Below are 13302 nucleotides of genomic sequence, written 5' to 3'. Positions count from 1 at the left end.
GACGGAGAGGAGAGAAAAAACACAGACAGAATGAAGAGAGAATGTCTTCAGTAGCTTCCACCACCATGTCCAGTAGCTTCCACCACCACCATGTCCAATAGCTTCCTCCACCATCATGTCCAGTAGCTTCCACCACCATGTCCACGGAGAGGAGACTGGCCTCAAGTCTCACCACTTTCGTCGCAATCTGGGAGCCCACTTAGTTCTAGAAACGGGAATTCGGTTTTTTCCTCCTTCCCTTTCTTAGTCCACGTCCTCCCATGTGCTTCTGTGTCTATTCCTACTAACAACAACATTGCATGTTTATGGCAGTGGAGTGGTGCTTCATTGATTCTGCCGTTAGCAGAATCTGCATTTGAGAGAGATTACTTGCGCCATGACAGCTTTCCCTATACTGCATGGAATCTCCAGTTCACACACACACTCAAACCTTAGTTTAAACCAGCCATCGTACATGTGAAATCAATCAATATTGAGCAACTGCATGGCCTGGTTTCTCAACTAAATGTTATCAGAATCTGTCTTTGTTGGGACCGTACGGCTGAAACAGAGATTGTTTCCAGACAACTCGTAATTGTTCTTCAGTGCTCTCCTTGGCAGAGTGTACTGCATCAGCAGTGGAACACAGAGTACAGCACCTGGTACCAAAAGCAAGCAGAGTGGGGTTGAGTTGCGCTGAGTTGGCATAATTAGAAACATCTTATTTATAGACGGCTCTTACACTGCATTATACTGACAGCTAATATCTCCTCTGGATATACAAACCGTCCAAATGTCATGAGCCGGTCGGTGTTTAGCATAATGTTGCTGTCAGGCAGAAACCTTTCTCCACATTTCCCATTTTTAAGCTATTTCGTAAATGAATGCCCTATTTCGTCGTACAACGGTGTGTTACACTGCAAGTAACTTTCAATTCAATTGTATTATTAAAATGTCAAATCACAAGTTGCCTCAACTTCAAGACGCTTTACATTTTTAGGGCAGAGACCCGTCCCCACCGTGAGCAAGCATCTTTTAGGGCAGAGACCCGTCCCCACCGTGAGCAAGCATCTTTTTACGACAGTGGCAATGGAAAAACTCCCCTTTAGCAAAATGAAAAGTGTGTGTACACTACACCATATACAGTGTCAGAGAAAACATTATCATAATTCTTACCATGGCTGATTTCTCCTCTTGTTTTGGAGCCTCTGGCGGTGTCTCCTGGACCGCTGCTGGACCGGGTTTGTTCTCTGCTCTCCTTCTGGCTTTCCTGGTGGGGGCAACATCTGTGGAGACGCCATCAGGTGGGCTCGGCGGTGGAGAGGGGCTGTCATCGGGCAGGGGCGGTGGAGAGGGGCTGTCATCGGGCAGGGGCGGTGGAGAGGGGCTCTCGTCGGGCAGGGGCGGTGGAGAGGGGCTGTCATCGGGCAGGGGCGGTGGAGAGGGGCTGTCATTGGGTGGGGCCGGCGGAGGGGGGATCTGATCAGGTGGGGTCAGCGGAGGGGGGCTGTCATTGGGTGGGGTCGGCGGAGGGGGGCTCTCATCGAGTGGGGCCGGCGGAGAGGGGCTCTCATCGGGTGGGGTCGGCGGAGAGAGGAGGCTGTCTGGCAACTCTTCCACCTCTGAGCCCCAGCCCCCGGACGCTTCAGTGTCTGACATCTGTATCAGCAGCACATACCTGGCAACAAACGGATGATTAAATAAGGTTCCGAGAATGGGCTTCACAGGGTCTCCACTCTCCAGCAAAATGTGGAAGAGTTTTAACGCTTAATTAAGCCATATTAAATGTTTTGGTTATTCGAAAAATAGCCAATCTAGAAGCTGTAATATTGCAAAATTACATATTAATTTGGGTGCCCTTAACATGAAAATGTTTGAACCACTGAAGTAAATGATTGGTAGCAAGATATCTCTCTCTGTGTGTGTGTGTGTGTGTGTGTGTGTGTGTGTGTGTGTGTGTGTGTGTGTGTGTGTGTGTGTGTGTGTGTGTGTGTGTGTGTGTGTGTGTGTGTGTGTGTGTGTGTGTGTGTGTGTGCAAAGACAGAGTGAAAGCTGAATCTCCCCGAGAGGATCAATAAAGGTTCAATATTATGTATTTATATTTATCATTTTAACTGTGTGACACTGCGTGGCTAAAGGAGTATTGTCAGACAGACAGACAGACAGACAGACAGACAGACAGACAGACAGAGACAGACAGAGTGTCAGACAGACAGAGTGACAGACAGACACTCAGACAGACAGACAGACAGACAGACAGACAGACAGACAGACAGACAGACAGACAGACAGACAGACGGACAGAGTGACAGACAGACGGACAGAGTGACAGACAGACAGACAGACAGACAGAGTGACAGACAGACAGACAGAGTGACAGATAGACAGACAGAGTGACAGAGTGACAGACAGACAGACAGACAGACAGACAGACAGAGTGACAGTGTCAGACAGACAGACAGACAGAGTGACATACAGACAGACAGACAGAGTGACAGACAGACAGACAGAGTGACAGACAGACAGACAGACAGACAGACAGACAGACAGACAGACAGACAGAGTGACAGAGTGACAGAGTGTCAGACAGACAGACAGACTACTGGGAACATCAGTTGCCGAAGGCAGTACAGCAGAAAGAAAGAAAACATGGCAGTTATAGCCTGCAGAGAAGAGGAGATACCGCTGTGTAATCAATGGCAGCAACGAATAGATAGATAAATAGCATATTAGTATTCGAAAGTTACAGTCAGCAACTATAGTATAAAAGTAGTTCCATACCACACATAGTCATAGACCAAGCCCACGCTCCTCTACTTGAGTTCTTGACTGCTTCTTCAGTCTTATATATCAGGCTAATTATAAGATAAGGTCAGATAAGAGTGCTTTTAAAGTAAACCTTGGTATAGTTTCAAAGTACAACAGCAGTAATAGCTTACCTCTTGTAGTATAAAATAAAATACCTTTTACCATGTTGTAAAAAGTTAAAACGCTGTCATTGTCAGACAGTCTGCCACCCATTCAGACACACATACGTTATGTCACTTTAGCTGTCTGTCTGTTCCCTACATTTCCATCAGATTTATTTATATATATATACAAATGCAATCGATCGCCATTATTTTTTACAAACCTTTTAAATGATGTAAGTGTTGTTTATATTATGTGTGTGTCCTTTTGTCTTCGCCAGGATGGATTAGCCACGCCACGTCACATTTGTTGTTGTGATTATCCAGAGTGAAGTGACGTCACACACCGTGGTGACGAACACGACATCCGGCCAGGCTTTTCACAATAAAACACAGCTTTTTGGATAAAAAAAAAAGAAAGAAATGAACTACCGGTATTTGAGAACACGTACGCATCAAACTAGCTGCGAAAATGTATATTTCTGTAAAACAAATACCTGTGTTTTAATGTGTTTTCTTAAAAGAATAGCTGGAAAGATTATCTTTTATTTTTTATTTTTTTTATTTTTAAACCAAATCGACGTTCCTCAAATAAATACAACCTAAATATAATGCATTTTCTTTTTGAACTTCACTCCTATATCACTTTTCACATTGAACACAAACTATATAGAAAATGATAAACAATGAAAAATAATAATAATGGAAACATAACTTCCAACAGCCAACCAATCAGAAGAACGCGCGAGACGCCACGTCCGGCGTCTGTCTGCAGGGGGCGTATGGGATTTGTAGTCCTGGGGTTCGAAAACTGCACTGGCGCGGTTCTGCTTGGTCACGTGACAGGACAGAAGAAGAAAAACAAACATGGCCGCCCGAAAGTGAAGAAAAGTGTGCTGCTACTGTGTTAGTGAGTACTGCTGAACACAACTTAACACATAATAATATCATTCAGGGGGACAAAGTTCACTCACATCTCTGTTTCAGACACACCTAAGAAGTGTATCTGTCCCGATAAAACACGACGTTTTTATACCACATTACAGGAGGTAGTTTTGGGCACAGTGAATCAAAGCAAAGTTGAATATTGGTAAAGATGCTATGTGTGTGTGTTATCAAACTGAATGTCACTTTTGAAACAAACCTAAGAAGTGTACAAACAAAACAATTACTCTACGTCGCCGGTTCTCACAGCGGGGTTCTTGGGAGTGGATGGGGTTCCTGGGGGGTTATGATGAATTGAACAAGGTGGACCCTCTTGTAAACAAGTGTAGTGCTTTATTGGGTCGTCCACTCACAGTTAACATTCTTTTTTGTATTGAGTTGTGCTTGAAATGTACTGTAATTCTGCAAACTGTTAATAAATACTCCAATCAATCAAACCCATTAAAGAAAAATGTTTAAAATGTGGAATATTTTTTGGAACATTTTAACAACACAAATCTTGTATGGGGTCCATTTCAAATTGAACATAAATTGTGGGTGTCCTTGATGCCAAAGTTTTAAGAACCATGATTGATTGATTGAAGTATTTATTAACAGTTTGCAGAATTACAGTACATTTCAAGCACAACTCAATACAAAACTGTTAACTGTGAGTGGACGACCAACATGCACTACACTTGTTTACAAGAGGGTCCACCTTGTTCAATTCATCACCACTGCTCTACCAAATTGATATCACTTTGTGTAACTATAACGTCACTGATTTATTACTAACTACATAACCCCCCCCCCCCCACACACACCTTCTTGTTTGTCCTTTTTTTATTTTGATTTCTAGTTTTTAACCTTTTAAACTAGTTTTTCTAATAAAAATGTCTGTACTAAAATCTCTGTAAAGCGACTTTGGGTACCCAGAAAAGCGCTATATAAATCGTATGTAATATTAATATTATTATTATTATTATTATTATTATTATTATTAACCAGCTACAGCACAGCTAGACCTAGAATGCCTGTGATCATTTAATTAACTTCGTAAATTTTCATGTATCATAGGCATAGAACGGTCGCTACTGTCCCTGGTTGAATTCAATTGTGTGCGGCCTGAATGTGATAAATGCTCCGTTTGTACTCACCCATTAAATAATTCCAAAAACGTGGAGGGAAATATGGTCCTCTAGTTTTATATCCATGTGAAAGTTCTGGCACAAAACGTGTACTTAGTAAAACAATTGGCAGGTGGTGTGATTAATTACCCAGCACCTATCGCAAGGCACCTGCCAATTGTGTGACCCAAACTTTTGTGTTTCCCTTGTCAATTGGTGATGATGTCTAAAATCAGTTCATCGATCATTCCAGTCCCCCCCTCGCCCGGAGAGAAAGACGTCCGTGTGCATCTCTTGAAAAAGTGGAGATAATTTACTAAATACACGTTTTGTGCCAGAACTTTCACATGGATATAAAACTAGAGGACCATATTTCCCTCCACGTTTTTGGAATTATTTAATGGGTGAGTACAAACGGAGCATTTATCACATTCAGGCCGCACACAATTGAATTCAACCAGGGACAGTAGCGACCGTTCTATGCCTATGATACATGAAAATTTACGAAGTTAATTAAATGATCACAGGCATTCTAGGTCTACAGCACAGCATGACAGTTTTAGACATTTTGAATAATTAATGATGGTTATTGATTATTTAAGAAAGAAAGGCTAGTATTTAAACTTTGTTTAAACTCTTTACCACTCTGGCATCCCTCTCTCCCTTCTCTGCATGTCATTATGGGTTGAAGTTTCCAAGATATTTTTCATAATACAACATACAACATTTTAATAATCTTTTAAAACATTTTGAAAAAAACTACATTTTGTTTTCAACCCCCACACCCCCCCCCAAAAAATAACATCTATTTTGAGCTTCTCTTTTTTCTTCTTCAAATTTACAAATATCCAAACTAATCAGTGGTTAATAAAATAAAGAACCCACTTAATATCTTTAAATATAATCATTTTACTTTGACATTTTGAATAATAAAAGTAATCTCACCCAACATTGATGGTAATAATAATGGTAATGGTAATACGTTAAACGGCTTCCAATTGTTAATACATTAACATTTTTCATTACAGTGGCACAGATGACTATTACTATACAAATAATACATGACTAATAATATGTATGTACAATTATATGGTGAGACAATTAGATACGTACGGTAAATAAGAAAGGAAACCCAAGCTGTTCAAATAACCTATTTAGGCCTGACGTCGAAATAAATAAAAAGTCTTCTGAAAGAATTTGCCACATTTTCACGATTTTTCAAAAATAGCAGACCTTAAAGCTCGTAGCGCACCACTCGGTGGCGCGCTATGAGCTTGTAGATCTGCTATTTTTCAATAGCTAAATAATGCTTAGTTAAAACACCAAAACGGGTTCCTGTCCAGAATGGACAGCTGGAGTGCTAGTGCAGACGACTGAGGACGAATGTAAAGAACTTTTAAAAACTCCTTTCCAAATTTGTTATACATTGTTATAGCATGTTCTCACTTTATCCGTTGAACATGAAAAAGAGTGTTGTTTCTAAGACGATATGCTGTTAATGTTTGACATTGAATGTGTTTGCTCATATTGTGATGATGCAATCAGGAGTTTTGGATGGTCTTTTAAATGTTGTTTTAAGGCATTCATCTTACTGGCCCAAGTGGGCAAGTGGACTGTGCGTTCTGCTGGTCCAGGCCAGCGGGCCATTTATAATGTAGTGTCTATCCTGGACTTCATTCATGACCAGCAGAGCAATGTTTTCTTTCTTTGCATTAGGTGTGAGAACTCAGGACGCAGGTCAAAATGCCACTGCGGAAACGCGCAAACAAGGATGCCGCTGGTGGTACTAAACAACCAACGGCAGGGGAGAGAGAGGAGGAAGTCAGCGATGACAGTGAGGTAAACAGTGAACACAATGATTAAAGATTGCAGTCATTTGGATTCCTTAAAGTTCTTCAATGGAATCATATCTTGCACCGAAAATAGCCTATTCTTTTGCTGTGTGTGTGTGTAGTCTTTTATTGATAAATCACCATACATTTTAGGCATTTAGCAGCCACTCTTTCCAGACAGAGCGACTTAAAAGTGTGAGATAAGAATAAACAGTGTAAGCATGAAATCTAGGCAAAAAAAACGAACTCTCTGTTCTGTGTTCCTGCAGGTTGAGTTTAAAACCTGTCATCCTCTCTGTTCTGTGTTCCTGTTCAAAACCTGTCATCCTCTCTGTTCTGTGTTCCTGTTCAAAACCTGTCATCCTCTCTGTTCTGTGTTCCTGCAGGTTGAGTTTTTGAGTTTGAGTCCAGCAACATCACAGTCGAAACGAAAGAGGAAGGCGAAGAGTAAAGTGGCACCAAAAGGTACATAACAGGACTCACAAGGACACTCAACATTATGTCAACATATATGCGTGTGTATACTGTATATATATAATAGTATATCAGTATCTACAAACAGTAGACATGCTGAAAGGGAGATGGTGTTGGAGAGACAAACAGTAGGAAAGTAGGGCAGTAAAAGGGAGACAGTGTAGCAGTGACAGACAGTAGAAAAGCTGAGAGAGACTGTATGAGATTCGCCCATAATCCATCTCGCCCTCGTTTTCTTCGTTCCTTGTATTCTTTATTTTGTTTTACTGAGAATAAGGTTAGAAAGAAATACGTTTACGTTTAGGCATAGTTTTACTGGGGTTAAGATTAAAATGTTAGATTTAACCGTTTAAAGGACGACTTCACCACTTTTCAACCTATCTTCATATAATAGGTCCTCACTAATAATCATGATAAAATGGCACGATTTTTTTCTACTCAGTCTGTGTCTCATAGGAGGGCTGTGGGCAGTTTAGAAACCGTCTTCCAGTGACATCATCATTAGGCAGATTCTTTTTTAAACAAGATATTTTTACAAAAATGTTTAGATTTTCATTATCGTGAGAACGATGGCTTCCATTTTCACATTGCACCTTTTCAGGACTAGAAAGCCTGCAGTTTCTATTAGCTTGTATTCCCCATCGATGTAACTGGAAGACGGTTTCTGAACTGCCCACAGCCCTCCTATGAGACACAGACCGAGTAGAAAAAGATTGCGCCATTTTTTTCATGATTATTAGGTTGAAAAGTGGTGAAGTGGTCCTTTAAGCATCATTTACTTGGGTTACTTTAGGAATACAAGGCTGAGCAGTCCTGCCAGCTGTACGCCCGGAGCGAGTTGGTAAAAGGGCGACTTCGTTGGTATTCGTATGAGAGACAGACAGTAGGAAAGCTGAGAGGGAGACAGTGTAGCAGTGACAGACAATAGGACATCTGAGAGAGACAGTGTGTATGAGAGACAGACGGTAGGAAAGCTGAGAAGGAGACAGTGTAGCAGTGACAGACAATAGGACATCTGAGAGAGACAGTGTGTATGAGAGACAGACAGTAGGAAAGCTGAGAAGGAGACAGTGTAGCAGTGACAGACAATAGGACATCTGAGAGAGACAGTGTGTATGAGAGACAGACGGTAGGAAAGCTGAGAGGGAGACAGTGTAGCAGTGACAGACAATAGGACATCTGAGAGAGACAGTGTGTATGAGAGACAGACGGTAGGAAAGCTGAGAAGGAGACAGTGTAGCAGTGACAGACAATAGGACATCTGAGAGAGACAGTGTGTATGAGAGACAAACAGTAGGAAAGCTGAGAAGGAGACAGTGTAGCAGTGACAGACAATAGGACATCTGAGAGAGACAGTGTGTATGAGAGACAGACAGTAGGAAAGCTGAGAAGGAGACAGTGTAGCAGTGACAGACAATAGGACATCTGAGAGAGACAGTGTGTATGAGAGACAGACGGTAGGAAAGCTGAGAAGGAGACAGTGTAGGAGAGTCCGAAAGTCTGTGATTGTTTGGTCCTACTATCTAATTCAGTGGACAGAACACAGCTTGAACACTGGCAGCTTTAGGGTCTCGTGAGAATTGACGGCAGTGCAGACTCACACAGAATGAAATTGTAGACATGTGGTAGGAGTTGTGAGGATCTGTTGTGTTTTCAGAGCTGACGGAGGAGGAGATGTTTGACCTGGCGGTGCGTCTGAGTGAACAGGAAGCCAGCGATGCCGCTCAGCGACGGCAGCAGGAGGAAGACGAGGCCCTGCAGAGAGCCATCGAGGAGAGTGTGAGTGTGTTGGGAAGCGTTTGTTAAATTATCACACTGGCAGAGCTGTTGTGGACTTCATTGTCTGCTATGCAATTATAATACTGATGGTTCTCCAACTTTAATTTCAAGGACCATCATACATCTGGGGTTCATTTTATTGTCCCTGAAGAGGGAACCAGACTGAACAATAGACAAAAAAATATAGGTTCATTTTTGCTTCTTTAATTGCTCGCCGCCGTATTCTATTGCTATGGAAAAACCATCTCCCTCCCTCAAACACATCCTGGTTACGGGACCTAATGTCATTTCTGAAAATAGAAAAGATTAAATTTGCTGTCCGCGGCTCTGTTGAAAACTTTTACAAACATTGGCAGCCTCTCATCTCTCACTTTGATTCACTTCAAGCTATCTCATTGGATTAGATAAGTGTATAAGTCACCCGAGGGTGCAGATCATTGTCACAATTCACAAGGAGCATATGCCATCTGAGGCTGAGTCAACATGCTGTTTTCACCCTGTCTTTCCCTCGTCTCTCTCTCTCTCTCTTGTCTCTCACTTCTTTTTTTTTTTTTCTTCTCCTTGCTTCTTTTTAATTCTTCTTCTCTTATTCCCTTATTAAAAATGTTTAACCCATTCTGTACGGGAACCCCTTTTGGTGTTTTAACTAAGCATTATGTTATACTTTAGCTATTGAAAAATAGCAGATCTACAAGCTCAGCGCGCCACTCGGTGGCGCGCTATGAGCTTGTAGATCTGCTATTTTTGAAAAATCATAAAAATGCGGCACAAATCTTTGAATATATATTCTTTCAGAGCGAACGTTTTTTTTATTTCGACATCAGGCCTAAATGGGTTTAAAAAAGAACTGGAATCGTTCAAATCTTTTAGGATAATGTCTCCATTTGATGAAGTATCCTCTGTTTCTTCTCCTCCGCATCATCAGTGCCAGGTGGGGTTGGCGAATGGGTTGACAAATTGACCTTTCTGTGTGGGGTTTGCATGTTCTCCCCGTGTCCCCTAGGGTAGGTAGGCACCCTCACCAAAAACATGTAGTAATCCTGGTCTCCCCTGCCTCCCCTTGCTCAGCCTGATGGAGGGGGAAGGAAGCGTGTTCCTTCCATGTGCTTTTAATTCCAATACATTAGCAGTTCTGGTCTGCAGTGTCCTCAGAGCACAGTGCAGTTAAAAGAAGAGCCACTAGATGGCAGAAGAGTACTTTACATTACAACAACAGTTTGAAATTCCTCACCTGCATTGGCAATGCATAACTGTATCTTGTAGATAGGCTATTTTAGCTGTATCTTTTTCTTTCTTTTTGAGCCCCTCCTATATACAGGTTTAATGTTTGTTTTTAGTTCAATGTTTGTTTAACCCATTTAGGCCTGACGTTGAAATTTAAAAAATGTCTTCTAAATCCTGACAGTTTTCTGAAATACCTAATTTTTCTGTATCAGTGGTGCTCAATATTTCACGTCAAGGACCCCAAAAATGATGCATTTGGCCGCCGACCCCCCATCTGAAAATATGTTGTTCCAGGGACACCAGAAGCAAAGATTTGAGTTAATAACGTTCGCTCTGAAAGAATATATATTCAAAGATTTGTGCCACATTTTCATGATTTTTCAAAAATAGCAGACCTACAAGCTCGTAGCGCGCCGCTCGGTGGCGCGCTATGAGTTTGTAGATCTGCTATTTTTCAATAGATAAATTATAACATGTTTAAAACAACAAAAGGGGTTCCCGCCCAAAATGGGTTAAAACGCCATTGACAATGAAGGGGGGGGGGGGAAAGTTGTTGACTGTGCAACTTTAGTTCAAATCATTAATTGCAATCACATGTATGTATGACAATGAATCACGACAGCCCTATTCCCTCTCTGTTCCCACTCCAGATGAGCCAGACACAGTACCTCCCTCCCTCCCGTAGCCCCTCGCCACCGCTGGACGGCGTCCCACGCAGACGAAGGCTGGAGTTCTGCTCGGACGACCCCGGACCCTCTGCCAGGCTGGAGGTGACCTCACAGAGAAGCTGCTCTGACGGCCCCGGAGGGCCCTCTGCCAGGCTGGAGGGGACCTCACAGAGAAGCTGCTCTGACGACCCCGGACCCTCTGCCAGGCTAGAGGTGACCTCACAGAGAAGCTGCTCTGACGGCCCTGGAGGACCCTCTGCCAGGCTAGAGGTGACCTCACAGAGAAGCTTGCGGGCATACACACACCCGGAACTACTAGGTAACCATCCACAACCAGTGGCTAATTCTGATTTGGTGAGCTCGAGTTAAATAAGACCTATTCTGGGTGGGAACCCCTTTTGGTGTTTTAACTAAGCATTTTGTTATACTTTAGCTATTGAAAAATAGCAGATCGGTGGGGCGCTACGAGCATGTAGGTCTGCTATTTTTGAAAAATCGTGAAAATGCGGCACATATCTTTGAATATATATTCTTTCAGAAGACTTGTTTTTTTATTTCGACGTCAGGCCTAAATGGGTTAATGCTTCTAATCTAGAGAGACTTTAGCGTGACCATCGCGAGGTAGAAATGTAACATTATGCCATTATGGCTTTTCAGAGTAAAATCTCCCATATCTTCTGGCACTCTAGCGCCTTTATTTTGAAGAAAATCCCGGCACTAATCACTTCTGCCCTATGATGGATTCACAAGTCTATTATCATGTCCATTGTCCATGTGATAGCTGTTTATTTCAGCTCTACTTGGGGTTTTGTCATCTGACAGTCTGTTGTCATGCTCGCGCTGATTGTTTTGGAGCGTCCCGGCCCTCCTGGGAGCAGAGCCAAATACAATGCATTTTCATTCCATTTAGACCTAAGTTCGATTCTACAAATGTCTTCTAAATCAGAAAAACCTATGTTTCTACGTCAGTGGTTCTCAAACTATTTCATGTCAAGGAGCCCCAGAATTAATTGACCACCGACCCCCATCTGAAAATATGTTGTTCCAGGGAAAGAATATATATTCGAAGATTGGCGCCACATTTTCACGATTTTTCAAAAATTATCAGATCTACAAGCTCGTAGCTTGTAGATCTGCTATTTTTCAATAGCTAAACTATAACATAATGCTGTTTAAAACACCAAAAAAGGTTCCCAAACTTCCCGTCCAGAATGGGTTAAAAGGTTTTAATTTTGGCGAGAGAGTTCAGTTCAGTTCAGTTTAGTTTATTTTGGTCATAGAATTGAACATTGAATGCATTGATTACATTTAATCATTATAACATTATAACTTATATAACGTATTTAGACCAAAAAGGTATAGGCCGAAGCCAGTGGCTTATTTTGCCTATCCTATTTACACCTACAGAAATAATAATATATACAATACATCTAACACACATGGGGGGGGGGGGGGGGGGGGGGAGTAAACAAACGGGAAAACAGACAGAGGAAAAAAGAAAATACAAACAAACAAAATACAGGGAAAGAGAAGAGAACTCAAATTTGATCACTCAGAATTCACAGAGTCTCACTTGACTCGACGCTTCTTTGTTTGTTTTGTCCTCCTCGTAGAGCGGAAGGGACCGGGGGGGGACACCAACAACAACAACAGGACAAAGAGGAAGAGGAGCGATGAAGACTCCAGCCCCCTGCCAGAGATGCCAGACCTGTCTCAGACACAGAAGATCTTCACACAGAAGTCTCCTTTTCCCTCCTCCTCCTTCTCGCAGCCCTCTGAGCCCCTCTCCACACAGGTCTGTTGGACCTTTTCATTTTTAAGCATTACGTTATACTTTAGCTGTTGGAAAAATAGCAGATCTACAATCTCGTAGCGCGGCACCGAGTGACGCGCTACGAGCTTGTAGATCTGCTATTTTTGAAAAAATCGTGGAATTGTGGTGCAAATCTTTGACTATATATTTGTTGTGTTTGGTGTTTTAAGCATTATGTTATACTTTAGCTGTTGGAAAAATAGCAGATCTACAAGCTCGTAGCGCGGCACCGAGTATATCTTTGAATATATATTCTTTCAGAGCGAACATTTTTAAGTCAAATCCTTTTATTTCTGGGGTGTCCCTGGAACGGGTACATGCTTTAGTTCCGACATACTATTGATCCGAAAACCTCAATCCCTAACCTAACCATAACCGCAAGCACGGGAGCAGCGCATGTCGGACCATCGCATTTTCGCATCGCATCGCATCGCATGTCCCCGCGCTTCGGACCTTTGGTGTGTCGGAAAAGCGTGCGCCCCCCTGGAAATGTTTTCAGATGGGTGTCGGCTAGGGCATTAAGCAGCAACTAGTCGACTAGTTTACTAGTTGACTAGTAAATCCACTAGTCGA

General features: G+C 42.2%; 2 protein-coding genes across 3 annotated transcripts in view; one reads left to right on the top strand and one right to left on the bottom strand.

The window, feature by feature from the left end:
- Window positions 1-3227, bottom strand: part of fam114a2 (family with sequence similarity 114 member A2) — a 16526-nt gene extending 13299 nt beyond the window's left edge. Inside the window, exons 1-2 of the mRNA XM_079507127.1 lie at window positions 3113-3227; window positions 1156-1657 (exon numbers count right to left, since the gene is read on the bottom strand). Coding sequence (XP_079363253.1) covers window positions 1156-1638 — 483 coding nt within the window. The 5' untranslated portion in view covers window positions 1639-1657; window positions 3113-3227. The remainder of the gene's footprint in view (window positions 1-1155; window positions 1658-3112) is intronic.
- A 452-nt stretch (window positions 3228-3679) lies between these two features.
- uimc1 (ubiquitin interaction motif containing 1) overlaps window positions 3680-13302 on the top strand; it is a 43893-nt gene continuing 34270 nt past the window's right edge. For both annotated transcript variants that reach the window (XM_079507126.1, XM_079507125.1), the window contains exons 1-6: window positions 3680-3798; window positions 6656-6778; window positions 7158-7236; window positions 8903-9024; window positions 10899-11235; window positions 12530-12711. In XM_079507126.1, the coding sequence (XP_079363252.1) occupies window positions 6683-6778; window positions 7158-7236; window positions 8903-9024; window positions 10899-11235; window positions 12530-12711 (816 nt within the window). In that variant the 5' untranslated portion in view covers window positions 3680-3798; window positions 6656-6682. The remainder of the gene's footprint in view (window positions 3799-6655; window positions 6779-7157; window positions 7237-8902; window positions 9025-10898; window positions 11236-12529; window positions 12712-13302) is intronic.

The sequence above is a fragment of the Electrona antarctica genome (genome assembly GCF_951216825.1).
Source record: "Electrona antarctica genome assembly, chromosome: 8".
Taxonomy (NCBI): domain Eukaryota; kingdom Metazoa; phylum Chordata; class Actinopteri; order Myctophiformes; family Myctophidae; genus Electrona; species Electrona antarctica.
The sequence above is the reverse complement of the archived record's forward strand: the minus strand, read 5'-3'. Positions and strand labels throughout refer to the sequence as shown.